The sequence below is a fragment of the Carassius auratus genome, chromosome 26, assembly GCF_003368295.1.
Source record: "Carassius auratus strain Wakin chromosome 26, ASM336829v1, whole genome shotgun sequence".
Taxonomy (NCBI): domain Eukaryota; kingdom Metazoa; phylum Chordata; class Actinopteri; order Cypriniformes; family Cyprinidae; genus Carassius; species Carassius auratus.
The window spans coordinates 5,889,962-5,917,797 of NC_039268.1; the positions used below are offsets into that span (position 1 = coordinate 5,889,962).

At 35.3% G+C, this 27,836-nt stretch overlaps 2 protein-coding genes across 9 annotated transcripts in view; both read left to right on the forward strand.

Moving 5' to 3' along the window:
* Positions 1–19,290, forward strand: part of LOC113044161 (microtubule-associated tumor suppressor 1 homolog) — a 38,022-nt gene extending 18,732 nt beyond the window's left edge. Inside the window, exons 7-15 of the mRNA XM_026203835.1 lie at positions 7,151–7,377; positions 13,125–13,191; positions 15,326–15,540; positions 15,824–15,929; positions 16,059–16,132; positions 16,278–16,373; positions 16,990–17,106; positions 18,085–18,182; positions 18,325–19,290. Coding sequence (XP_026059620.1) covers positions 7,151–7,377; positions 13,125–13,191; positions 15,326–15,540; positions 15,824–15,929; positions 16,059–16,132; positions 16,278–16,373; positions 16,990–17,106; positions 18,085–18,182; positions 18,325–18,532 — 1,208 coding nt within the window. The 3' untranslated portion in view covers positions 18,533–19,290. The remainder of the gene's footprint in view (positions 1–7,150; positions 7,378–13,124; positions 13,192–15,325; positions 15,541–15,823; positions 15,930–16,058; positions 16,133–16,277; positions 16,374–16,989; positions 17,107–18,084; positions 18,183–18,324) is intronic.
* Positions 19,291–21,464: 2,174 nt separating this feature from the next.
* LOC113044162 (pericentriolar material 1 protein-like) overlaps positions 21,465–27,836 on the forward strand; it is a 40,671-nt gene continuing 34,299 nt past the window's right edge. For 7 of the 8 annotated variants that reach the window (XM_026203836.1, XM_026203840.1, XM_026203842.1 and 4 more), the window contains exons 1-2: positions 21,465–21,621; positions 27,120–27,237. In XM_026203836.1, coding sequence (XP_026059621.1) covers positions 27,133–27,237 — 105 coding nt within the window. In that variant the 5' untranslated portion in view covers positions 21,465–21,621; positions 27,120–27,132. Of the gene's footprint in view, positions 21,622–22,199; positions 22,505–27,119; positions 27,238–27,836 lie in introns of those variants that run through there. The other variant, XM_026203837.1, reaches the window with a different exon arrangement.

The following is a 27,836-nucleotide window of genomic DNA, read 5'->3' on the forward strand; positions in this document are numbered from 1 at the left end:
GTTACTCTGACCATGCAGCTTTTGACCTTTAGAGGTGAATATGGAAGCACAATAGTGTCAGAACACAGCCGTTCATGTGCTGCTTGATGTCTTTTTATTCAACAATGTCACTCATCAATATTCTGAGGCGCTTGTTTCTCTCGCTCTCTCTCTGTTTCTTTTTCTTTACCCAACAAAGGCATCCAGGAAGCCTGCTGCTTGGAAGATACATAAATGTTAAATAGATGTCTCAGAGAAGGCACCTAAAAAAAGATGGAAAGAAGAAGAATAAAAAGGAAGATTATGACATGAGGCAAGATTAGGGACTAAGAAGAACTTTATGCCTATGAAATAAGAAAAATTACAAAAAATAAAATAAAATAAAAAATAATATATATATATATATATATATATATATATATATATATATATATAGAGAGAGAGAGAGAGAGAGAGAGAGAGAGAGAGAGAGAGAGAGAATAAGAATGTAAGATTTCAGTGTTTAAATATTTACTAAAATTAATTAATAATAAAATAATAAAAATTCTGTCATCATTTTCTAACCCACCTCATTTCAAGTCTGTATGACTTTATTACTTATATATGGCACACAAGAAAATTAAGAAATAAATAAATATTATATATTTATATAAATATTATAATTGATTATTATTATTATTATTATTATTATTATTATTATTATTATTGCCCATATAATGAAAGTCAGTGGAAAACAACATTGGACCCAATTAGCTTTCGTTATTTGGTTAAATTCTGTCATCTAAGCATTCTTATATATTTTAATTTTATTTTATATATATCTATTTATTTATTGTATCTTGTATTTTAAATATGTCTTGAATTATGTTTTCTTACCTTGTCGGTGTTTTTTCTTGTTTTAAGCAAAAACCTCGCCAAATTTTGTTGCATTCAAAAGCATTAAAGGAGGGAGAGTGAAAATAATCAAATAACTGCATTTTGTTTAAGAAAGTTTAAATATTTTATAAATGAAAATACTGATTAAGAAAAAAAAATTGCAGTGTAATTGTAAATCAGTAGCTATGCAGCATCTTTCATCCTCACACCATAATCATACCCATACTGTAGCCAAGAGAGAGGGACTGAGAGAAGGACGTTACTCATAACACACCTACTCCCCGCTCTCTGCAAACTCCCTCCCCTTCCATCCCCCCTTCTGAGTGCACGAGTGTGTGTGTCAAGCTACAGAGAGCTTGGCTTCATGTGTGTGTGCGTGCGTGTGTGTGTGTGTGTGCGTGCGTGTGCAGCACACATAAAGGATTAGCGTGTGCACATTTGCAAGAGAGAGAGAGAGAGGAGGAGAATATATGAGAGACTGGCTGGTTCAGCATCCAAGAGGATAGCGCTGAACAGAGTGGCTGTTCCCACAAGAGCTACGCACCATTGCCAATCCAATCTTCATCGTCAGTTTGGTGTTTCTGTAGCAGTATCATTTTTTAAGACATTTTCTGAGAGATTTGGAGACTCTAGCTATTTGTATTTTTTTGGCAATTTTTTCTCCACCTATTTGGACTTTCCCTCTTATACCTTAAGGGGACCTTAACACTGGAATGTGACAGATACCAGAAGATTTTATTTTAATAATTATTTATTTATCATGTTAATTTTTTTTATATTTTCTTGATTTTTTGTGGAGGAATTCCTCTCCTCCATTTAAACGTTGAAGGTCATGTTATGGTCTTCGAGACTTCGTTCCCTATCAAACTTCCACGTGAAGCTCACGGCTAAAGGACTATTCCGCAATCTCCAGCTACTGCCAGGATGCAAGAAGACCACGGTGGTCTTCCATGCAGGTTGGGGAACCTCTCCTTTCCCTTCCTCCATCTCTCAATCTCTCCCTTCATCTCTCCCTCACCATACGCCCCTTCCCCCTCCCATATTTCTCATTTTGACAGCCGTCTCTTCATAGTTACCGTTGTTCTATCCATGCTTTAAGGAGCATGTGGCAGCCTCCACTATTGTTTCTTTTAACAGAAGATGCTTACAAAGAATCGTATGTGTTTGTGGGTCTGCGTGTGTGTGTGTGTGTGTGTAAAGTAGTGAAAGGCCTGATCGCGTGATATTTCGTGAGTGATTCCTGTGCCAGAGGGCACCATGTGCAGTGCCAGAAATAGAAACTGCTTGCTGTGTTTTATCTGTGCTGTCTCTGCTTCCTTTTATTCATATGTAAACAGCACATTTACATAAACAAGGGGAACGGTATATATTGATTTTTGTGCTGTGAGTAAATAAAGCACTGATTGATGTGATAGTGTGTGTGTGTGTGTGTTTATGAAGATGGTAAGGGCACAGCTGATTGCTAGGATGTGTTTCTGTGTTTTCAGATGCACATTTTATGTCTTAATTCTCTACTAAATTCTCCAGCGCCCTCCTTCTTTCTAGGTCAGATGAGAATTTGGGTTAGGGTTCATGTAAGGGTGCTCTCTCCCTAACTGTCCGACCCTCTTTCTCTCTCTTTCTGTGAATCTGTTGGATGATTTCAGTCATGGGGATTAATAGGAATTTCTCTTCATTATTAATTAATAGGGAATTAATAGGGTTTTCATGCTGACATCTGCTTTCTTTTACTCTTAATGACCTAATAAACCATTTTACATTCTTTGTAACCTATCTCTACGATAGCTTTATAGTAACTATTGCTTTGTCAGCTCAAGTCTATCAGTATATAATATGTCTTATTTGTATTTTTTAACAATATCTATAATCCATCCATCCATCCATCGATGTTAGTGTGTGTTAGGCATTTAATTAAGATGATTATTAAAAGTATGAACTATTAGTATAAATAAGTGTCATTCAAATATAAATACAATAAAATAATTTGCTTAATTTCGTTATGCCATAAAAAAAATAACATCCACACAGCAGATCTACAAAGCAGATATATATATATATATATATTAATTTCTTTTCCTTTTTTTTCTATTTTATTTTTGGGTAAAACATGACCTGGATATGTTCACAAATATTATTTCTCTACCACACCAGTGGTATAGGCATGGCATTCTCAATATTCTCCCCACAGTGGAAAATTCCAGAATATTCTTGAACACATACATTCAGAGTGCAGCATCTCCTCATAGCTGTCTCCATAGAAACTAGGATGCTGGATCATGTGGTGCTGTTATCTACAGTCCTGATATATGTGACCTGAACAGCCGGTGTGAGTGAGTGAGTGAGTGAGACTCGAGCATCAGCAGAGAGAACAGTCTGTACATATACTAAACGCTCCTGCACACACTGCACGAGATACTCGATCAGATTAATCTTCATCCGAGTACACAGGCTCTCTAATCAGAGCAAATGTATTGATTTTAGAAATGTAATGTTGTGTGAGCATGTAAATAGATATATATGTGCCAAATGCGCAGGGACACAGTGTTCTCAAATTTGGCCAGCAAACTCAGACATTAATTACAGCCTTCATTTTTTAATCTATCTGGATTTGATGGCTTGCTTTGGATTTGGTCATTTTCATCCCTCATCATGCGATTTAATCTAAACACAGCCACTGGCCTCATTCTTATAATTCCAATCCAGATTATTTCCCTGGATCTACCTTCTTATTCTATTTTCCACCTGACTGTGTCGTGGTACCTTCATAGTACTTTTTGTCCACAATAAGGACTTTAAGGAGGGTCATTTTAGGTTGAATAACAATAAAAACATGTAGGTATATCTGAATTAAACTAAATGATCAAAACAAGTGTGCTTGTTGTAATATTTACAGTACTTTTCAAAGTTTGGGGCCAGTGCATTTTTTTAAAGGAGTTAATACTTTTTATTCATCAAGGATACATTAAACTGATCCAAAGTGACAGTAAATACTTTTAATTTCATTAATATTTCAAATAAATGCCATTCTGTTAGACTTTCATTTTATCAATTTATTAAAGAATCTTGTCAAATGCATCACTTTTTCCACAATATTAAGCAGCACTACTCTTTTTATATTCAGCATTGATTGCACAACATTACTGTGTTTTGATCAAACAAACACAACCTTGGTAAGCTTAAGGTTTAACATTAGATAGTTTCATTTTGCTAGATGAAACTATGTCACAGTTAGACTGAGAAGATGTGCCGTGATCTGATTGAATGTGTTCGGTCTCCTTTTGAATGTGTGGCACTGTTTCTGTCTTAGTGAGATAATTCTTTCCATTAAGAAAAATACTGAAACGTTTATTCAGGCTTTCCTTCAGAGCGGGTGCATAATTTCCTCATCTGCCATCCAGTAATTATGTGGAAGCCTTTTTTTTTTCTTTGGAGGCTTGCGGTTTGCTGGTTGTATGAGTGTGTGTGTGTGAGGTTTAATCTTGCTCAGAGGATTGCTCAGAGAAACAACAGCATCAAAGGAGCACCACTCTGTCTGTTAGCACAACCATGAACATATCCGGCCTGGGTGTGGACACGCTTGACGGAGCTTGTGTTTGGACGCCGGTGGTTGAGCCCTGCTCAGTGTGTATGTGTGTGGTAGCTAGTTACGCTCTGTCTCCAGTGGAGTGTTTGGGGGACAGCAATCACAGCATGTCTCCTGTCACGGTAGACCATCATAAACACTTATTACGAGGCCTAGACTGCACACTGATTACATGCTACTTATGCACTTATCATGTTCACACACAGACGCACACACAAGCAGAGACTATGTACACTCGCTGACATTTAACAAAGCATAGTGATGACGTTCAATGATTTTGTACTCTACAACTAAGTTCATATATATATATATATATATATATATATATATATATATATATCTCACCAATTTCAGCAAGCTTTTAGAAAGCATCAATCAAACACAATACATAGTGAATCAAATAACAGTAGACAATGCATTGAATACATGAGTTTTATATTTAACTACCATAGCTTTACCCTGTCTTATTAGACATGCTACCATTGTAATACAGTTCCATATTTTAAAGAGTTCCGTGGCATTTAAATGTGGCATAGGCCAATATAAAAGAAAAGCTATCATCCAATACCACAATAGTACCACTGCACAGTTTTGAAAGGCTATTGGGGACATAAATCTGTGCCACAATGACATCCATAGTAGCGGAGTATTGCAGTGATGTGATCAGAGCTGATGACACAGTCCTGTGGGGTGGCAGATTGTGCAGATGTGGTCATGTGACCGCAGGCAAGGGCACTGCTCAGCACTGAGTTACAGTTATTTAAGGACATTACATTTCACCTCAAAGCACACATATTCCCTCACATCACACTGAGCCAGAAAAAGACTGCAGCAATCTTTCTGTTTCAAGCCTGTGTTTAAATAATGTAACAGTGACATCCGTCAGAAGGGAGCTTTGCATTATACATAAAGACTTCCAGGTTTAGAAGAAAATAGGTTTTGTATTAAGTATAAAAAAGAAAGAGGAAATATCTGACCAAAGAGCATTTTAATCATTGGACATTTATCATAAATAGGATAACATATTTCTATTTATTTAATTGGATACAATTCATAGTCGAAATAAGTAAACAACATGCCTACTGAGTGTTCTTATTCTTTGATGCACAAAGCAGAAAAGAGAACAAAGAATAATATGAGTGATACATTATTTGTAGATGATTTATTGTGTAAATTAATTTATTCAAAAGCTATACAAAGCTGAAAGCAGAATCTAAGGGTCCTACCACAGTGAAAATATATCTGCCAGCTGGGGGCGTCAGAGAGACTCTCTGATTCATGGAAGGTGATTTAAAGGGAAAGTTCACCCATAAATTTGAATTTCTGTCACCATTTCTCACAGATCTTACAGCTATATTCGAAATTCCATATTCAGCCGAGTATTCTGAAGCCATACAGTGATGCCTAGGGGCGAGAAGATTCCCTCACTTTCTCAGTTCAAAACAAATCTCGTTAATGCTTATATAATCATTTTGAAACAGATTTTTGAAACATGAATCATTTATTTTTATCAAGAATATATTTAAAATGCTGTAAGTGATTCTGTAAAGTATCATTCAGTATTTTTCAATAAATAAACATTACAGTTTTACATAGGAAGATTATTGGAGACATTGTACTGTTGTTTACATAAGACACATTAGGAGCAGCATTTACATAATCCTATATGCATTTAAAAATTACACAATTAAATGAAATCTCATTGTGAATTCGACTGAATCAAAGTATTTTTAATTAATAAAAATCTTTCCTGAATCAAATTGAAAACCTACACTTTTCTTTTTTTGGGTGTACTGTTCCTTTAAGGCCAGCTATCCAAAGCAGTCTACTAGAGAAAGAGACATAAACTGCATCAGCAATAGCTAATATTCAGTTTGCACTCTTCACCTCTTCACAATGTTTGTGTGTATATTATGGTTACTTGGCAGATTTGTGTGTGGGATATTTTAATGTTGCTTGGTAAATACACAAACAAGGACAAAATTAGCATCTAAATTACAGTTTTTTCATACACAGACTGGGGAGTTTGACAGAAGCCAACCAAATACCAAAATTACACATACAGTATATCCAGCCTTCGTCTGTCTTTATAACTTTATGTGTAAGCTTTACATATCTAATTAAGATATGAAGAAATTAGTAGAGGGCAGTTTGAAAATCGTTATGACATTTTGCTAATTCAAAAATGTTTTGTGTAGATGATATACTGATTGTTTGCAGTATGAGAGATGTGTGAGTCAATATTCATCACAGATTATGGGAAGGAAAACCTTACTTTGACTTCAGTTAGCCTATAGAAGATGAGACCGAAATGCACTTTCAGCAGACACACACACACACACTCAATCTCTCTCTCTTTCTAATGCACTCTTAATGTGTTCTCTAGACCTTAGTGCATTTCCATTAAGATGCAATCCCAGCATGCACCAGGACTTTTTCTCAGCATCAACACAAGAGAGGGCGTATGTTATTTGCGTGCCGAGTTTGTTTCTTAAAGCTTTTGTTGCAGAGATTTCCTATTAGTCATGTTCATTTCTTTCTCATGAATCCATTAAGATCTAAATATTTTTCTAGTGTATGGGTGTGAATGTTCTTCTCATGAGGGCAGTTTTTGCTTTCAGTTGTACTGATTGAATTGAGGAGTATATGTGATTCTGGACTGTGAAATCATGCTGAACATAATGGCCACACTGAACACCTGCTCTTTTACAGTGGACAAGAGCTCCAAAGGGCCCAAAGCTGCAGGGGCAACAGCTGGACGGACACAGCAGCACAGCTCAGCTAGTCAAGGAGGACCGACGGAGGAAGAGGAAGAGAAAGATCTTCGTCTTCAAAATGAGAAGAAAAGTCAATGCATCCTGCATCTCCGTAAACTCATCGTTAACGGCAATCGGCGGCTGGAGGCTCTTGCTCTGGTTGTGCAGCACATCTTCAGTGAGGTTGGAGAACTTTACTGTTAAAATCTTTGTCTTTTTTTATCTAGATGTTACTTTGTCAGCTTTATTCCCATTTATTTTCTATTTTTCTTTCTTGCAGTGGTTTTAATATATAGTTATTGAGCATATTACTGATCTTTTGGCAAAGTGGTCTTTGGCTGAGAGCTGTGCAAAATGGTGTTTTATATATATCACTGTGTTTAATAAAGCGCTAATTTATTATCATTTAAGATAATTTAAGAAAACAGCAAAAACAGAAATTTTGTGAAATGTTTTTGCAATTAGAAATAAATATTTCTGATTTGAATATGTTTTAAAATGTTATTTATTTCCATGATGGAAAAGATAATTTTTCAGCAGCCATTTATGTAGTCTTCAGTGTCGCACGATCCTTTAGCTGATTTGGCACTCAAGAAACTTCTTCTTTTTAACCATTTTGAAAACAGTTGTACTACTTAATGTTTTTGTGCAAACCAACAGTATTCAAAGGTACAATACAAAGTTACTAGGGTATTAATTTCTTTCAGAATTTTTTTTAATTGTCCCCAAACTTTTGAACGGCAGTCTGTTTAACATAATTATACATATCTTATATAATGAAGTCTTGACTATTCAAATTATCTTCAATCAAGAGATCTTTGTTCCTCTGTTTTATTAGTCAGATTATAATTGCAGGTATCTCAAATTATCATTTCATCCTTTGAAAATGTAATTGGGTCAGATGCAATTACAAACATCTGAAATGTAATTATGGATAATCAAGCATACTACAAGGACATGTCATAATGTATGCGCCTGTCAGTTTTGTCTACAAAGCAGATAAGTAGGAAATGTTTCATATGGTGGTACCATTAACCAGGATTTCCAGGTGTGTTGAAACTAAAAGGGCTCCAGGGGGATGTTCTCCCACATTCACTCTAAATGTCATGCATGAATTAGGTTAGTCAATAAGCCAAGTCTGACCTTACCCCTTCACATGATCTCTTTGCAACCCACCGAAACACAGCTCCTTCTATTCATTCATCGCCATCAGATCCACATGCTACTGGGCCTCTTTAGTTTGATGTTGCACTTGTGCATTGATCTCCCTCCTTTAATTTACTTCTTATCTTCAGCCATTGTTCTTGGAAATGGAATGTGGCTTCAGCGCAGCTTCGGTAGCGACTCAAGCTTGCACAATATACGTTGAAGAGGAAACAGTTGGCCTCTTTTGGGTCTCTTTGACTAAATGTCAGAGCCATCAAACTCTGTGTATACAGCCTGGCATGATCAAATATCTGGGAGTGTCTGTAAAAGGCCTTTATTTCGTGATTGGCTGGATCCTGGATACAGTCTTGTCACAGTGCTAATCTCCATTCCCCTTCTTTCAGTTTGCAAATATTTGCAGATCAAAGGAGCTGTCAATCACTAGGTGTAACTAAGTATTTAAGGACTGGTCTGAATAAATCAACCATGAGGTAAACACTCTTCCAAAACAATAGGAAGATAATAAATCACAGATTAATATTCTCTTGTATGAATGTAAGAATGTAACAGAAAACTGTTCATAAAACAGAAATTACAATTAAGAAGCAATTCAATTGTTTTTTTTCCGTTTTTTTTTTTAGCTTGCCTAACCAGTTAAACGTAATAATTAATCACCGGCTTTGACATGTCCTTGCCACGCGGCTTAAGGCTTATTGAATGCCTTTTTAATGCTTTAACATCTTGGTAAGAAGTTTCTCAAATGTTTGTGTAGACTAATAGACCACTATCCACTACCACTATCGTGGATACAGACTTAAATACATCCAATTATATAATGTCAGCTTGGATCATTCTGAAACCTGTGTGTGTGAGAGGGAAGTTTCAAGCCTACTGTTCATTTGATTGGGGAGCTTAGTAACACCCTACCGTTTTACATATTTGTGTATCTGACAGAGTAGGTTTGAGTGTAATCCCGCCCTCATGGGCCCTGAGGCAGAACCACTGACAGTAAAATCATCTAGACGCACGATGTTGTACTGAACCCTGCACCGTCTGATGATGTGTGATCATCTGAAGGCATGAACTGTCTTGTATTTCCTGCATGACTGGCTGGAATAGTTCTCGATTTTGAATGTTGAAATTGATTGAGGCCAGAGAGATAAAAGCCTGCAAGAATATACAAATGTAACATCCACTCAAATAGAGGTGAATTAAGATACTAGAGATTCGAAAATAAAACTTCAAATAGAATAGTTTGGATCATAAAAAGGTTCTGGCGCAGATAGGTTGGAGAAAGTACTGGCCCACTGACGGCAGCCAAAAAAGGCATTCCAAAGAGGTGGAGGAATGGATTACATTTTGTTGAAAGTATTTGACAACATATATTTGTTCTTTGAAATAATGTGCACTCATAAATCATGCACTAGGCTAGGAATGTGTGTTAAGAAAGGGAAATTGGGTACATTGTTATTGCGTGTTGACTTTAAATGTACTGTAATCTTCCTGATCTAATATCTAGATAAACACTATTAGCTAGGTTAGAAGTTGGGAACTGGTTTCTTTCTTTCTTTTTTTTCTTTTTCTACTTTAAGTCTGCTATTTTCAAATTTCCAGTTTAGCCATCTCATTCCATGCATTCCTCAGTGTCCTAATGTCCATTTGTTATCTTATCTCCATATCTCTCAATAACAGCAAGACTTCCCACATCAATTCTTATCAAAACAGCTTAAAAAACACATAGGATACTTCACAAATTTTGCACTTCTACTCCAGAAACCCCACATACTGTCTAGAAAACATAAATCTTTCACTTTCTTTCCACTCATGAAAAAAAGGAGACCTTACTTTGGGGAAAGTTGACAATTTTAGCCCTTTTGTGTCACCCACAGTGATTGATAGTGAGCACAGAGGAATGCACCAGCTGCTACTGAGCCCCGGGGGCGGGATTTGGAGAAGGGGTGTGGTTTATTTTCCCACCTCACTGCTGTTTGGTTGAGAACAGTAGAGTAATGTTTCTCTGTAGCCACCCACCACTTAGCATTTTACAATACTTTATATAATATAATGACATGAAATTTTTGACAAAAAAATAAAATAATAATAATGATAAAAAAGGAAAATAACACTGTGGAAGTGTCTACTAAAAATTTTATATTTCATGTAAAGCTAGCTGAAATAAAATTTGTTCAAGCACATGCAAATGTCAGTATGTGCTTGAACTGTCATCAAAATTGTTTCATGTGGATTTGATTCAAATCTAACTTTGAGCAAATACCTCATTATTTTCATTTCTTTCTAATTACTAATTTGTTCTGATTCTTCATGTTTTTTTGTTGGTTTTCTTTTCCACAGCCATGCAGTCCTGTGGTCTTCTGCCATGTAACGGTTCCCATGTTGATCATAATATTATATAAACTCCAATACACCAAGCACGATCTCATTTATAGAACAGCCATGTTATGTAACTCTGAAATCACCTTTGGACTTACTTCTTTCCTATGTACCCTGGCAAAATGTGATTCATCCATTACTCTGGTCTCAGTATATCAGTAAGAACCAATCAAATTGGTTGTCTATAAAAAAAGATAGATTTTCTTCATAACCACAGAACCAACTTTTCCACCTACTCACTCTTTCAACATTCATCTATCCATTTTCTCTTATCTGAGTTTCCACTCCCTCTCTCTTAGGAGGAATACGGGAGCAGGTCTGTGATAGGGAGGGAGTTGTTTCTAATGCAGCATGCCTGGAGACTGATGCTGACAGACCAGTTTGTAGCATAGAGAAGGAGGAAAGTATTGAGGAGTGTTGGGTTGTTTGACCGGCGGGGGAGAAGAGAGAGCAGGAGTGTGAGTTTGAGGAGAAGATGGGCTCCTCCGGGAGCAAACCTGGCTTGAAGAAGCTTCCAGGCTCCAAGAAGAACCAAAAGGTGTAGTTTAGTTCCTTTGAGTGGTTATTTTTGCCATTACTGATATTGGAAGATTTGTTAGTTGCTACTCTGTTTCTCAGAAACTTCTTTCTCAAAGTGTAGGTATGTTTTGATTCTTAACTTCCTGCTCCTCAACCAACCTATTGTCAATGTTGACAGGTGATTGAGTATGGTTTGTGATGGCAGCTGTGTGTCATGTGTTGTGCATATGGACTAATCTTTATTTATGTTTCCAGTTTTTCAGTTTGTGCATTCAAACTTGAAGTGCACAGTCACATGCTTGAGTCTGTAGAAGGCGTTCTTTGAATGTTTTGCCCATGCAAAATGTGTTTTTGTATAGTTCAGTTGTGTAAAACTCAAGTCCTCTTATCTCAGGCCATGAACCTCAGTGTATGTGAGTACAGTAACCATAACAGGGAGTTTGACTTCAGTTTGGACGTGAGGTTTGTGTGTCAGTCAGCATGTTCTGCTAAGAAAACATCTATCACGTGTTCCTCAGTTTTTATCACAGAACATAGTAATCTCTCCCAGGCCATGTGATCTGTTGCGGCTAAGAGGTTACTTCAACATTAAGCGTCACTTAATCATGGACACACACACATATGTTCTTCCTGAAACATTTAATCAGCCTCACACTAACTCTTGATCATGTTGCAGATAAGAAACTGTTTGTGATGATTCTTATCCAACATCAACAACAACCCATTCTGTCAGTACTGACAGTGTCCAGTTGAGTCACACATAATGCATGATATCATTGCAAAAGCTTCGGGATTGCAGAGTGTTTTATTCATAATTCTAATCAAATGTAAGGCTTGGTTTTTTACAGTATTTTTGAAGTTGAGTTGAATCATGTCTTGAATCTTTTCAAGGTTTTGGTGAAATTTTAATGACTTGTAGTGCAGTTGTTCTTATTCTGTGGACCACTGGTAGTCAACGACCAGATTCTAAGTTAGTGGATGTTTAAAAAACAAATGCATCTAAATTAATAACTATAATAGACAAAGGAGTAACAACATTACATTAAATGACTGATTAATCAATTCATAACAATAAAATAGTTAACTAATTATGTTAACAGTAATTTGGGATTCAAATATGTTTGAATATGTTCTTATTTAACAAACATTGGGCTCATAGAAGTTCATTGGCTGTGAGTGGAAGTAGCTTAATGAAAAGTATTTCAATGAAAGATGAATTTGCTAAATATGTGCTGGTTTCCCCCAGTAGCGATTATTTGGTTATCATCTGTATATGCTTATTCATATTTTCAATTAGCTTTTATTTTTATATAATAATAATAATAATAAACATTTTATTTAGTATAGCACCTTTAAAAGAGTACTTTCTCAAAGCACTTAACAACACAAGCAAACACAACAATCCAGAGTAATACACAAAAATACTGAATAACAATCAGTTAAATTAAAAAAAGTTTCAAGACAAATTTGCTTCCCTGATGTGTATGTATGTAGCTTTTATATATATTTTTATCATTCGTTTCAGTCATTTTGGTGTTTCAAATTCATTATATGTTTTTGATTTTTATTAAAATGTTTCTAAAATGTTTTAATAACCATTGCATTGTGACGAGCTATTTTTCTAAAAATATTTAAAACAACGCATTATTTTTTGTATTAAACATTGATTCACCTTTTATGCCCTTACATTATTTAACTAAATGTAATATATAAATATATAATTTTTTAAAGAATATAAATTCATCTTTTCCTATACAGTGTAATACTATATATTATTTTACAATAAAATCTTTCTTTATGTAACTAGCTATGCTTTTACACTTTTTTGATTTGTCTGAGTGACTCATTTTTGGTTTTGTTTCTTCTCGTTATAGCGTGAGGTGGCAGTCAAACAGAGGGAAGAACTTTCTGTCCAAATCAACAACCTGCGAGAGCAACTGGGTAAGCAACACATGTCCAGTCACACACAGAGACTCGGTTATTATGTCCCTTCTCAAGGCTCACAGACCCAAAGCTTTCATCTTGGTTAGATAGCAGTCATTTAACAGGTGCTTTTATTCAGAGTGACTAGAAAAACACTAATTGTAGGGAAAGTCTCTGTGAGAAACCTTGGAATAACTGCCTTGCTCAAGGGCACAATTCTGATAAAATAGGACTGTGTGAATGTCTAGTTTCGGGGTCACACCTAGTTGCAATTGCGGAATTTGTCTGTTTTTTTTTTTTCTTACGGATTATTTACCCAAGCCATATTTAGCTGTATTCATTCAATTCTTCTTAAGAAAGTGTTAAATTGTAGTGACCTTTATTTTCTTTGTCTATATTGTCATTAACACAACTTAGCTTGTGTTTGGAGCTTTATTACCTTGCTGAGAATTGCCAGTCACATATTGGATGATATTATTCTCCACATTCCAGAGTGAGGCTGTTTCGTGTTTTATCCTGTTGAATTCTCTGTTCTGATGAGCATTGTATTGATGGAAGTGTACAGCTAATTATTTGTAAATTGGGAAACCGATGTTAACAAGCACACAGCAATCACATTCCACCTGTTTTATTACGCCCTGTAGACGTTTGGCTGCCTTTTATTGTGTTTGCAGTTGGTGTATTTGTTTGTATGTGTTAGCAACAAAATATGACTCCTCGGTCCATTCGTACCTTGAACACAAATGCACACACATTCTTGGCAAGCCTGGACACACACATTTCTAATGCTGTAGAATGGCAGGGATGTGCAGCTTGTTATGTTTAATTAGTCCGACCTTACGCACTGACATGGCCTTTGGCTTCGGGACAAGTGTGAGGGATGTGTGTGGTGCATGAGGAATGTTTCACACACACTGGCTCCTGTCTGAAGGAAGTTGGCTGAATGACACTCTGTTCCTGGTTCAGTCCTCACAGAATTCAAAGAAATAGTTATCCTGAGGCTTCGGAAACACATGCATGCTAGGCTTAAATGTCCATTAAAACTTTGAGAGGAATCTTAACTGCATTTTGCAGAATTTGTAATTGTCATTTTAGTGTAAATGTACTGATTAAAAAATATATAATTCCAAATATATAGTTCCATTCTAGTTTCTATTGATACTTGTGGGAATTAAACCATCAGCATGTTCCAGATTATACTGGCTGAAAAATAAATATATATATATATATATATATATATATATATATATATATATACAGTATATGTATATACAGTATATGTATGTATTATGGCATTTATTAATATTTTGAATAAACTTTTATTTTTAGATTTTCAGTTTTCATTATAAAAATTTTGTTTATATTTGTAATGTGCTTTTTTATTTTTATTAATATTTTTTGTATTTCTTTTTAGCTTTATTTTTAGTCATTTTATTACTTAAAATGTGCATTTCTGTTCTATTTTGTTTCTTATTTTATTTCATCTTTATTTCAGTTAACAAAAACACTTTTCAGCAGTTTTAACTTTTAGAAGTGTTCTTCTGTTTCAATTTACATTAGGTTCAATTCTAGTTTTTAATCTCTTTGTCGAATTAAACCCATGGCACATTCTAGATTTTGTGTTATATTCTACTGGCTCCATCAAAACGTTCTAGGTTTTCTAAACTTTTTATTCACTGATGAGTCCGCAGAATCTAGAATAGAATTCTGACAACTTAAGGAATTTTACCACCAGCACATTCTAGGTTCAATTCTGGATTTTCCTGACTCTGTAGAAAATTGACCAACTGGTGGATTCTATTGTTTTGTCTGGATTCAATAGAATGCTCAATTTGTAATAAAATCTAGAATGTACTGATGGTTTTGGGAATTTGTTCAAGTTTTTATCAAGACTAATACCAAATTCTTCAAAACCCTAATTCAGACCAAGACCTGCCCAAGAAATATTGTTGTAAACAAAGAGAAAATCTATTCCAGCGTTAAATAGCCCCAGTGTGTTAGATATGGAGTAGATAAATCTAGACCTTAAATCCAGACCAAGAACTAAGACAAAGCCAAGTTTATTTAACTCTTGTGAGTTCTGAAGATCAGGACCACAGGTTCAAGAATCCTCTTCTTCCTAACATGCTCCTCTCTATCTCTTAATTCCCAGGCAATTCTATCTCAAGTTGTGAACAGCTGGAGAAAGAGAAGGAGGAGGTGCATGTAACTTTGGAGGCATTGTTTCAGAAACTACAGGAGCAGCATCAGACAGAACTACAGCAGCTGGAGGAGCGGCTGAAGGACTTCTACTCCGCCGAATGGGACAAGACCCACGAGGCCTATCAGAGAGAGGCGGATAAATGCAGGGCTCTCATGCAGCAGCAGGTGGGATCTTACCTGGGCTAGCCTCTGCTTTCATCACACAGAAATCACAAGTGTTATCTTGAATTACAGAAATCACAAGTGATCTCTAATCGCACAATTTTACGTCTGGTTTATTGTGAATTTTTTTTTTGTCTTTAAATTCATTCATTTATAATTGTTTTGACTGTGAATACATGGCATCAGTAACTAAAAACATGTTTACGTGATGGTGCATCTGTTCTGCAATACTAACCAGTGCAACTTAAGCCAAAAAATTCAAAGTTTATTTTTTTTCCACGGACAGGTGGAGGATGTGAGGAGCAAACAAGAAGCACTGAGGAGTCAACAGGAAGTGGCACACACTCAGCAGATAACAGCACTGAAACAGGAACATGAGACTTCACTTGCAGGTCATTTCACTCATCAGAAGGCCTATTGTTTATCCTTTCATTAAATGCACTATATTTTATATATTTATTTTGATCTAATCTTTCTGTCAGAGGAGGAAAATCAATCAATTTTTCTTTTTCATTTTCCAGAGCTCAGGAAGACTCATGAACAGGACGTGCAAGAACTTGATAAAACACTCAAGGAATCTGAAGCCATGCTCAATGTATGCATCGCCGTCTTAACATACCAATACGAATTAACTTAATTTAATCTTCAAAATTTATAGTATTCATATTATGCTTAATTTGCACATTTTTGGCTTTCTGGTAATTGTTTTTTTTGTTTTTTCACTTTTCTCTCCCCTACAGGAGAAAATTCTGACTTTGACAGCAGAAAACGAGGCGTTGAAAGAAAGACTGAGAGAAGAAGAGCAACGGAGGAGAGCTCTGGCAGACAAAAGTCAGGTAAAATATGTATTATTCACAGTATGACCACATAACTGGTTTACAGTTCGTGTAATTGAGTTTAAATCCTTTTTCCACTAGTTTTATGACAAGCCCCAAATCTACTGACAATATACCATTAAAACTTATTAAAAAATTAATATTTTGACTTTTTTTTCAATTTTTCAGTTTTAGTTTTTTTTTTATTACTTTTTAAATATTTCTGTTAGGCTTATTAATTTTTCTTTTCATTTTAGTTCTATTAATTTTAGTACTTCAATTTAGTTTCACATTTAAAATTATTACATTTTCATGTATTATTTACATGATATTGTAGTTCAGCTGTTTTTCTTTGAACAAAAATGACTGTTAATAGTTATAAATAAAAACTGTGTCCTAATGCAGTCCATTAGAAATGTTTAGATATGTGTGTTTTTTTCTGTTCTGGTGTGCTTGTCGACAACATTTGGCCCCTTAACCGTAGTTTCAAGCGGGCCATCTGATTAACCATCTTGACCATGTAAAGCTAGTTACTGTGACCCATGCCAAGCCTGTGACCTGTAGAGTTGCTCCGTGTATTTCTTTGTAGTCCCAGATGCCGTTAACACAAACTGAGCACCGTTTTCTCTGTGTGCAGAAAGACGCCCACACACTGTATTTGGAACAAGAGCTGGAGAGTCTCAGAGCTGTGCTGGAAATAAAGACCAACCAGATACACCAGCAAGACAAGAAACTCATGCAGATGGACAAACTGGTGAGAATATGCACATGTGTAATAATAATAATAATAATAATAATAATAAAAATAATAAATATGCATTAGATGCCCCTGTAGCTTCATTGTGGCATTATGAGCCAATCAAATTCTGATTACACTTGTTTCTGTCACTGTATTTATAATCAGCCTTTGCCAGGTCAGCTGTCTTCATGTAAAGTAGCTTCCTTATATTCCTGATACATCATTTATGCCACTTTTAGATATAGTAGAATAGTTAAACCCAATTCTGTTTAATTAGAATTTCTTGAAGATACTTTGAAGAATGGTTTTGTCCATAATGATAACAAAAATGATTTTGTGGTGAAGTAAATACTACGGAAAACAAGTTCATTTCTATATGTATTTTCTACATGAAAAAGTTAGTTCAGGCAAAAAAAAAAAAAAAAAGTAAATTCTATATTAGGACTCAATTCAAGGTTGTAGAAATTAAAGCATAAATATCAGTGTTATTAAATTTTGCAAAACCTAAAAAAAAACTTCTAATACTGGTGGTCTCATCATAAACTGGGATGTAAATAATAATAACAAGGTTGATTTTTTTTTTATTAATATTTATTCATTGCTGTTTTCCAGCTGTAGTCACTGTAATGTTTTATCATTGCTTTTGTTGTTAGGTTTAATAACATTCATAATCCAAAATCGATCAACAGAATGTATTGAAATCTTTGTGTTCGGATGAATGCTACATTATTAATTAAGTAGATATGGTGTCTATATGATATGAATTGCATTATTTACTTCTATGTTTCTGAGTAAAACATACACTTTAAAAGCGTGGTTTAATTCAGTGCTATACTGAGTAAAAGAGCCTTGACTAAGTGTAAAAAGTGTTTTTTTTTGTGTGTGTGTGTGTAATTTGCCACATTTATTTGTAACTTAACATTGGGTTTACTATTGGTTTAGCATGTTTTTGATGAATAAATAATACATTCATGTTTTTAACGTTGTTTACAGATTGATGATAATATGAAACTGGAAGAGTGTTTAAAGAAGGTCCAGCAGGAGAACGAGGACTACAAGGCTAGGATGGACAAACATGCTGCACTTTCAAAGTAAGTAGAATTTTTGTAGGCACAACAAATCGACTATTTTGTCTATTTATTGGATCCAGCATAGCCTTTTCATCATAACATCAATGTATTCAATTTTCAAAGTGGAGCTATTAATTTTTTTATTTTTCTTGTTTGACTGTAGGCAGCTCTCCTCCGAGCAGGCCATGCTTCAACAGACCCTACAGAAAGAGTCAAAGGTCAACAAACGGCTATCTATGGAGAATGAGGAGTTGCTGTGGAAACTACACAACGGGGACCTTTGCAGCCCTCGACGCCTCTCACCCTCCTCTCCTTTCCACTCGCCCCGAAACTCTGCCTCCTTCTCCACAACCCCGGTATCACCCAGATAACCTCTGACCTCTGGCCACGCTTGCTCAGAGGCAACTATGGACCTTTTGGCCATTTTATTCCTATAATAGGACTTGTACAGTTTGTAAAGCCTTGTAATGTTGACAAATGTTCCCTTTCCAGTTAAGACAATGATGCACGGTTGCACTTCTAGATCAAGGAATTGCCTTGTTCAGTTACACGCTTGTTTGTTCTTTAATGTCTGTCTCTCCCCCTTCTTCAATATCTTTCACAAACACACACAAACATTACTCTGAGGAGGGAACATACCTCAGGGATTGTACATAAAGCGTCTCTTCCTTGGACTGCCATTTTTCTTTTACTTGTGCTCTTTTGTCCTTTTTGATTATTTTATTAAAACGGTTTGTGCATAGTAAGTCAAAGTGTAAAGCTGTCGTATTCTTTCTATGCTGACAAGAACACTATATGACATTTGCAGAAATTATGGAAAACAGAAGTCCTCTGTTTGCTTGGACTGACATTTTTCAGCATGAATGCAGAAAGGAAAAAAAGACATTTCGAGAAAGAAGCTTAAATCTCAACCACCCCTCTGAACTGGAGTGCATATATTGTAGATCCAGAGCTCTATTCCTGATATTGTGGAATGTATTTACTTCTCTCCCAAACTGTTTTCAGTGGCCCACACACCCAGAATGCTTAAGGTGTGAATGTGTCCCTAACTCAACCACAGTGCCCTTCTTTGCTTTATTTAATTTTTATTTTTTTAATTAATGCATTAAATTTCTGGATGTTTATCTATTATATTTTGTATTGTTTATTGTAATGCAAACAGCACACAGGGTTTATTTATTTATTTATTTTTATTTAGTTTAGAAATTATTTGAATAAAGTACATATATACGTTAGTGGAAATAAGAAAATAATGGTGGTTTTGTACTTTAAGAAATAACTCTTATAATTGTTCTTTATTCCACCACCTTTACAAAAAAAAAATAATAATAATAAAAAAAAAATAATAATAATAATATAATTTGTTTTCATACTGGTAGGAGTTGAAATTAAGTTGACATTTTCAGTCTGATGGAAGGGATAGCCTGCCCAAAATGAAAAACGTTTCCCATTGACTTCTATTATTATATATTTTTTTGTACTGCAGTAAGTCAGTGAAAACCAAAGCAACAATTTTCAAAAATATCTTCTTTTGTGTTCTAGAGAAGAAAGTAAGTCATTCAGGTTTGAAACGGCATGAGGCAGAGCAGCAGAGTAAAATATAACAGTTGTATTATTCTTTTTTTGGAAGTGGACTATTACTTCAACCTATTGTGCCACCTTGTGGTTAAAGCTAAAACGTTTCAGTGTAAATGGAACGAGAGGGACATCTAGTGGACATAATTGGAAATGCGAAGTGATTGGAGGAGTGGAATACTACTGACAAGTTACACGAACAAAAATATTATATTTTATTATAATATTAAATATTTAATTTTATATTTTTATATGTAGTCTTTGTAAATTTTAATATGAGCAAATGTTTTCTTGTGTGTAAGAGTTGCTCATTTTATTTAACTATTTTTATGTTTTTGTATTTTTTTTAAAACTGGGGATAAAGGAAAGCAAAATAAACTGTATTAAGTATTAATAGTTATTTGGAGTTTCTCTGGGTTAAGCAAAATTTCAGCAAAATTATTAAATACTTTTTTTTTTTAAATACAATTTATTAAAAAGTAAATGATATCAGGTAGAAATTATTTTTCAACTTTAAAGCATAGCTGATAAGAGATCTACATTTAGAGACCATGTTGACATACTTTTTTCCAGGAAAACCTGCAGAAAATCTAATAACAGTAACTTACACGCTAGAGCTTAAGTATTCCTTACGGTGTGTGTAAAGAGTCTGAGAGGGCAGGAATGAGATTATAAAGGGCATGTGTGTGCATGTGTCAATATCTCACAGGAATGATCATAACTCACAGTATTTGCTTATTGAATTGCACTGAGAAAATGCTCACTGCATGATATCAACAGTCTGCTATTGATCAATAATATATCATGCTTCATATTCAGTAGTTGTGCAAACAGCCCCAAGCTCAGCTATTTCAGTAGAAATATGTCTAACAGTAAAAATACACAAACGCATCTTTTCAAAAAGGATATCATTCCTTGATGGACACTCGTGAAGGTATGTTTAAAATGGGTAGCCAAATGAAAGCATAAATGTCAGTGAAAAATAAGCCTAAGAACATTGTAACACTTTATTTTACAGTGTCCTTTTTACAAGTTAAATGTACTTGCTATAGCACTAACAGTAAATTATGCATAATTACATTAAACTAATCCTAAACCAAAACCATAATAGTATGTGTTGTTAACCGATATTTCATCAGCATAACCTACCAAGAGTGCTTATGATAAAGAGCACAACGAACAAGTACTCATTGATAAAAAATCTCCCAGGCCCTGTAAATTTATGTGACCTGAAGAGAAAGACTTTATATGTCTTATCCTATGTAAAAACAAGCTGGACGTTCATTTTTCAAAGTATTAACTATTGTTATTATACTAGGGGTTATCCTTGGAATTATTTCCCATGTTAACAATTTGGTTAGGCCTATGTGTACATGTTTCATTACATAATACCACGTTATTTTGAAATGCAATCCGTTAAAACAGAAATATTTGGTTTTTCATTTATTTGAAGTATTTCAACTCATCACCATCATTCCATCACTCACATTTCTCCGCATCTGTACTTTTAAGAGATTGCGCATAACTTCTCCAACTGTTCCGAATGCATCCGAGAAGTAAAATAGTGCCACACTTTTGAGGCCTCCGTTTGTTAGCTAGCTTAACACATTTACTGATATCAATCTTGAAAGATAAACATACAACTTTTAATGTCAACATATAGAACATATAAAAAGGAAATCAACAATAAATGTCTGTTCAATGAAAACGAGAGCGGTATCCTTTCGCCTGTTTGTTTGGATATGGGCTAAAGATGGCCGCGACTGGAGAGGCGGTCACTCCGAGTGGATGGCACATTACGCATTGACACTTTATCTGTGATTTTAATAAACTACATATGATAATTATTTTCATGTTGCAGTAATAGGTTGCCTCAGCGTTCAAGGTAAGTTTCCTGATTATTGAGTAAAACAACCTGCTAGCGGTGCTCTTTCAGTTGTTTTTCTTTCAACTTCTCTGAACGTTAGCTTGCTAATGTTAGCTCACTCACTAAAGACATTCAAAGTTATTTCAAGAAATATCAGCATATTTCGTATCTCGGAGTGAAATACGACTCAAATGTGAAAGTTTTGCTCTCGTTTTATTACTATGGGAAACATTTTAAATTGGACAATTTGATCTGGGACGCTTGAAGGTGGACCAAGTGGATCGTATTATGTGAGAGAATGATGCACCGGTCAGATGCCTTTGTGTCAGGTGGACAAGTTTAAGAACACCAAGCTCTGTGTCAATATAAAATAACACACTATTGAGCTGATGTGTGATTTAGCTTCTAATCTCCCTTATCTTCATTATAAATATATTAATCAGACTTGAGATATTTGGTTTTGTTGTTGTGACTCTGTTGTGTTTATTTCTCCAAGCCGCGAGGTTTCGCGGGAACTAACCTTAACAGTTCCAAGGCTCGTGCCAGAGGTTTCTATGGTGACAGATAAAAAAAAAAGCTTTCACGCGCCTGTTAAAGTCTCTGTCAGTTTATATGCTCAATGATTTAATGTCTGTAATGACTTTTATGTCTATCTTTAAAAAAACAATAATATCGCAAACTGACGTTACTCTTAACATATTCAGCACAGTTTTACCTGCACAGGTGAAAGCGCCTGTAAGAGAGACGCGAGTGTTGACAGTTCGCCTGGAAACTGAGCGGGTTGACCGGGTTAACCGTTTTAACGGAATCTTCTCTCACAATCGAGCAGATTATAAGACCACAACCAGACCTCAGTGCACAGTTCTCGGAGAACAAAGAGCACAGACATCGTTTTTGAAAAGTAAGTTACGTTTAGGTAACCATCTAACGCCATTTTGAACATTAAAAGTAGTAATGTGTTTAAATTACATGTAAGTTATACGTAACGTCATATATAACGTTAACTGTTAAGTTACATGTAACGTTAAGTACTATGGTCGTGTCATTGTTGTAACGTTTCTTTTGGAAATTCAATACCACACTGAATACTTAAGTTAAGTCAAAATACAGTTGTATTACAATTATTGCAGCATGGTATTGCCACAAAACATTTTGTTTTATGATACCGATATTAGGGAGTAAAAAAGGCAGATATTCTTTGTGTGTACGTTATATTATAATATAGTAACGTTACCAGTCAGAAGTTTGGACACTATTTATTTATATACAATTTTTTTGCAGTGACCACTCAAATGTGGTGTTCACACCCTTATAATGATGTGACAAAGATATTTAACGAAGGTTGGGCATTTAACAAACTTTATTATGCAAAATGAGTCTGACATCAGTGCACTGAACAGTAAATTTGGCATTTATTTAACTTTTTTTTTTCAATTCAATTGACATATTGGTAAGCCCTGCTCCCTGGAAAATGTTACATTGCGACCATGCTTTTTTAAATGTGTTTGAGCCCATATAGCCTACATTTACACAGCGTTGTTCTGGTTTGCCAGTTGGTCACGAATGTTCACAAATTAAATAAAAGGCATTGTTTCTTTTTTTACTAAATTCTCACCATCTAACCCTCTACTTTCGCAGGTTACTTTATTGCCATTCACTTTGTATCATTGTTTTCACGTCTCATACTGTTGTTTCTATTTTAATGTACTTTTAAAGTTTAAATCGCATTAGAAGCTTAATTTGTACATTATGAATGAAGGATGCATTTATATAACGTCACTGTCACTCACAGCTGCTTGCACATGTTTTGCCTACCGGAGTGGCTGATGTACTTGCGGCAACCACATGTGACGACCCCGGGCTTGACTATTCTTTGTCCACTGTGAAAGCCGATCCGGTGATCCAAAGCACAAAGTTGATGTATTTCCTCAGCGACCAGCACGAATCACCTCTAGTAATGTCAAAGTGGATATTGTCCTTTTTTGGAAGGCAAAACAAAGTAGTTTTTATTTCACAATGAAACACACAGCATCTCCACAACATGGCGGCAGAGGCTACACCTAGAATAAAAGTTACGCCTTACTTCTTTGCTTTGCTTCGATTATTTGGGCGGTGATATGCAAATCTTCCCACACAGTGACGTAGATGTGAGGACGTGTTAGAACTAGTGCTGCAACGACGCGTCGACTTCATCGATTACGTCGACTACAAAAATATGTTGACGTGCGTGAAATGCGTCAACGCATCACACTGTTTACATCTTGCTTAATGGCATACTGGGAATGGAGTAAGTTGCATTCTATCACAAAAACAGAGACCACTGTTATCAAAAGTATGGGAATACTTTAAACAGACGTCAAATGAAATGGCCCTTTGTACCCTTTTTAAAACTGATATGGTGTACCACGGCAGCACAACTGCGATGCACGAGCACCTCAGAGGAAAACATCCTGGCGCTCTCTCCGGTGTCACGATTTAACTGGTTACCGTGTGATCTGGCGACCAACTTCCTGGTTCAGGTCTCTGCTGCAGATGTGATGGAACAAACTGATGTGATATTATTAAGTGTCTAATAAATGCAGACTTGGTCATTGCATGATTCTGATATTCTTGTAAAGATTACAAGTTATTGCTATGATCACCCGTAGCAGCTGAAGTAGGGATAAAATAAAAAATAAAGTCTGTGTTGGCACGAGTTTCGAATACGCGTTAGGTTCCGTTCACACATCGCGCCTAAAATGCTCGGAAAATGCTAGTCGCACCGCTTTCTCCTTTCCAAAGCGCTCGGGCAGTTGCGCCCCTGGGGCCTCTGCCGTTGCTAAGCAACCATGACGTGCTCTCTCCATGAAGACCGTTTCTTCATCTTAGCTGAGCTTTACACGTTGTTATGGGAAAGGATGAAGCTGAATGGTTAGTTCTTGTCACATGACCCGCGGTGCGCTTGCAGCTCTCTGAAAAGTTGAGATGTTTTAACTCTAACTCAATTCGGTGCGGATGCACCTGTTTTCGTGTGTGCGTCGTGACTGCATCGCTTCCATTATGAGCGCACATACCACGCGCCTACATTGGAAATAATGAACTTGAGCGCGCAAAAGATGCGATATGTGAACGGCCCCTTAAAAGACAGTGCCCCGTGAGACAACAGTCACAAACCACCGAGCTACCCCGAATCAGCTCCAGATCTCTGGAAACCATCCTAAACCATAGCAGAACCCTGACTACATTTTATAGTTTGTGATGCTAAAGAACATGTCATGATGTCTCAGACAACTGTAAATGTGTGGCTACTGTGGTTTAATTATAAGCGCTATTGTAAACTCATATTTACCATAGTAAAATCATTTTCTTTGCCTCTTTATTTTTGTATACTGTAAAAACTTCAACCACATTGGTTGAAAATGAATAAAGGTTGAAATATTATAGTAGAAGTTGTAATTATATTTTTTTATAAAGTTATCCAAAGGATTCATTAGCTAATCAAAAAAAGAACATTAATTATTTATTGTAATAAAAATAATCGTTAGAGTAGTCGACTAATCCAAAAAATAATCGTTAGATTAGTCAACAGAAAAAATTATCGTTAGTTGCAGCTCTAGTTAGAACAAGGCGTTTTAGGAGGGCATGGAGAAGTCTTAACTTTCCTAAAGAATATCTTTAGATTTGAGACTTAAGTCTTTGCAACTTTACAGATCTTCTTTATGCACCAAGAGACTGTAACGCTCCAAAGAGAAAGGAAAAACTTAAATCGCATCATATGACCTCTTTAAAGCGATTCATCCAGGTTGCCAGTAGCAAACAAGGGAGAGCACTCTGCTGAAAAAAAAAAAACTATGTAATTACACCATTTACAGGCATTTTATCTGTGTTTTATATACTGTAAAAATATCGGTGGCATATTTTCGCCGATACCAATATATCTGCAACAGACATATATCGACTGATAAAATCTGCAGAATGATATATCGGTTGGGCTTAGGGATGTTCATTTTAACCAGTTACCCATTAGCCCACCGTTCAGAATTTTGACCGATTAATATAATCAGTTAAATGGTTTAAAAAGTCATTTATTTATTTTCAGTAATTTATCAAAATATTTAAAAAGGTTTGTTGAATGGTTAAAATATGCTACACACACACACACACACACACACATGTTTTTTAGAGAGAGAAAAAACAAACATAAGTATATAAGTATAAGTCATAAGTCTTGTATAATAAGTTGGCCTAATGCCAAATGTTTACAAACGTAATAATAAACTGTATACATAGCTAGGCTATTTTAGTTCCCCCCACTCCACAACAAATCCTTTCAATTAACAGTATTTAGAAAAGAACAAGAATTAAAAATAGGCCTTTCAGAAGTTATAGCAATATAAAGGATAAGCCAAAACAAATTAATCTAGGCTGAAACGAAACTGAAACCAAAGTTGGGTATCTCATTCGACACAAAATCAAATGTTTCCTTATTCACAATGTATTTTAATGTCAAATTATTATTTAGGCTATTATACAGCCTACTTCACTCGCGTTCCAATTTCCATGTAAAAGGAATTTTTTTGCATAACATCACGGCGGTATGGTGATAACACTTAAAGGCACAGAATTTACTACATATTTAAATTAAGCAGTGTGTTCTTTTTTTTTTTTCATATGTTTGACTGACTGTATTTTATTATGTTAATGAACAGGCTGCATTGTCAATGTAGCATAGCTTAACTGTGTGTTCGCATGTGTAATCAATTGAATTTTTAATTTTTTTTTTCTTTAACAGTGGAAGCAACTTCTCCTTTTAGTCATAAACAGTGGAAGCAACCACTTTTAGTCATAAATATAATCAGAATTGCAAACTGTTTGCTTTTATTTGTGTACATTCACAATAAAATCAAATAGTTTTGCTTAACATAAGCCTAAAGAAAAATAGGATGTCGCTGTCTGGTTTCCTTTTGCACAGCACAAAAATGTACTGAAACTGCGTTTTTCATTCATTTTCTTAATTATTTATTTTTATTTATTGTATAGACATATTTATTCATAATATGTATGTGTATAGCCTAGTTTTATTATGTTTTTCCCACTTGCAGAAGTGCTGCAGGTGCATGATGTGATATGACCATGTGAATCCTCATGTTCTGTTGTTTTTTTGCTTTATGGCATGTAAAATTATTCTCTGAGGAAACGAATGTTCGTATTTAGAATTTCTGATTTAATTTAATTCTAATTTAAAATAATCGTATTGGTTAACGGTTAATAATCAGTTAACGAGCGTTGGTTGTTGGTTAGGAAAAATAACTGAAATGAACATCCCTAGTTGGGGCTGTATTTGACATGCTCAGTGTGGCATGTTATATGTTGCTTGGCAGCTGGTCAAACAAACCTCAGCCCGTCAAATGAAATGGTCACATCAAGAAGCTGTGTGGCTACACAGTGTATGAATTTTCAGAGAAAAAAAAAAAATTGGGTATATGCATTTATTTAGGTGAGGTTTGTCTAAGTGTTCATTTGGTGGTTTTCTGCAGGCTCTGATTGTTCATGATGGCGACGGGCGGCACACCATTTGAAGAAGGCACAGATGAGCAGGAGCTGCACAACTGGAGCATTACCAATGGAAGCTTAGATGACAGACTCAACAATATGGTATGATTAAGTGGCACTGATACTTCTGCATAACAGAATCATAAAAGTGTGGCAAGGATGAAGTATGTTTGTAGGCCAACCTGGAAGTTAGCATCACTCTGGTTCCCTCTACAAAAAGTCAGTAGGTTCTTTCTGTTGACTTCTGGAGTAAAATAAAAGTTCATGAGACTTGGGTATTAATAACTTTTATACATTTTAAACCCTAAACATTTAGCTGACATAGACACTTTTTATTATGGATGGACACTTTTTATTTAACTTGTTTTGGACTGATGCGCTGCAACACCCACTTAGTGCCATTAAACAGCTTGAAAGATCAAAGACAATTTTTTTAGATAACTCCAACTGGATTTGTCTGAAAGAAGAAAGTAATATAAACCTAGGATGCTTTGAGGGGGAGTAATTTATGGGCTAATTTTCATTTTTTGGGTGAACTAACCCTTTAAAGACCTTATTTCAGGAATTTAAGATCCCATTAAAAAACCCTACCGAATTTTGTATGATTGAACCAAAAGGGCATTGTTTCTGGGCTTTATGACTCTTCTCTCTATATTTTAGGCTTGTGAGCTGATGTTCATTTAATGCTCAGTTGCATTAAA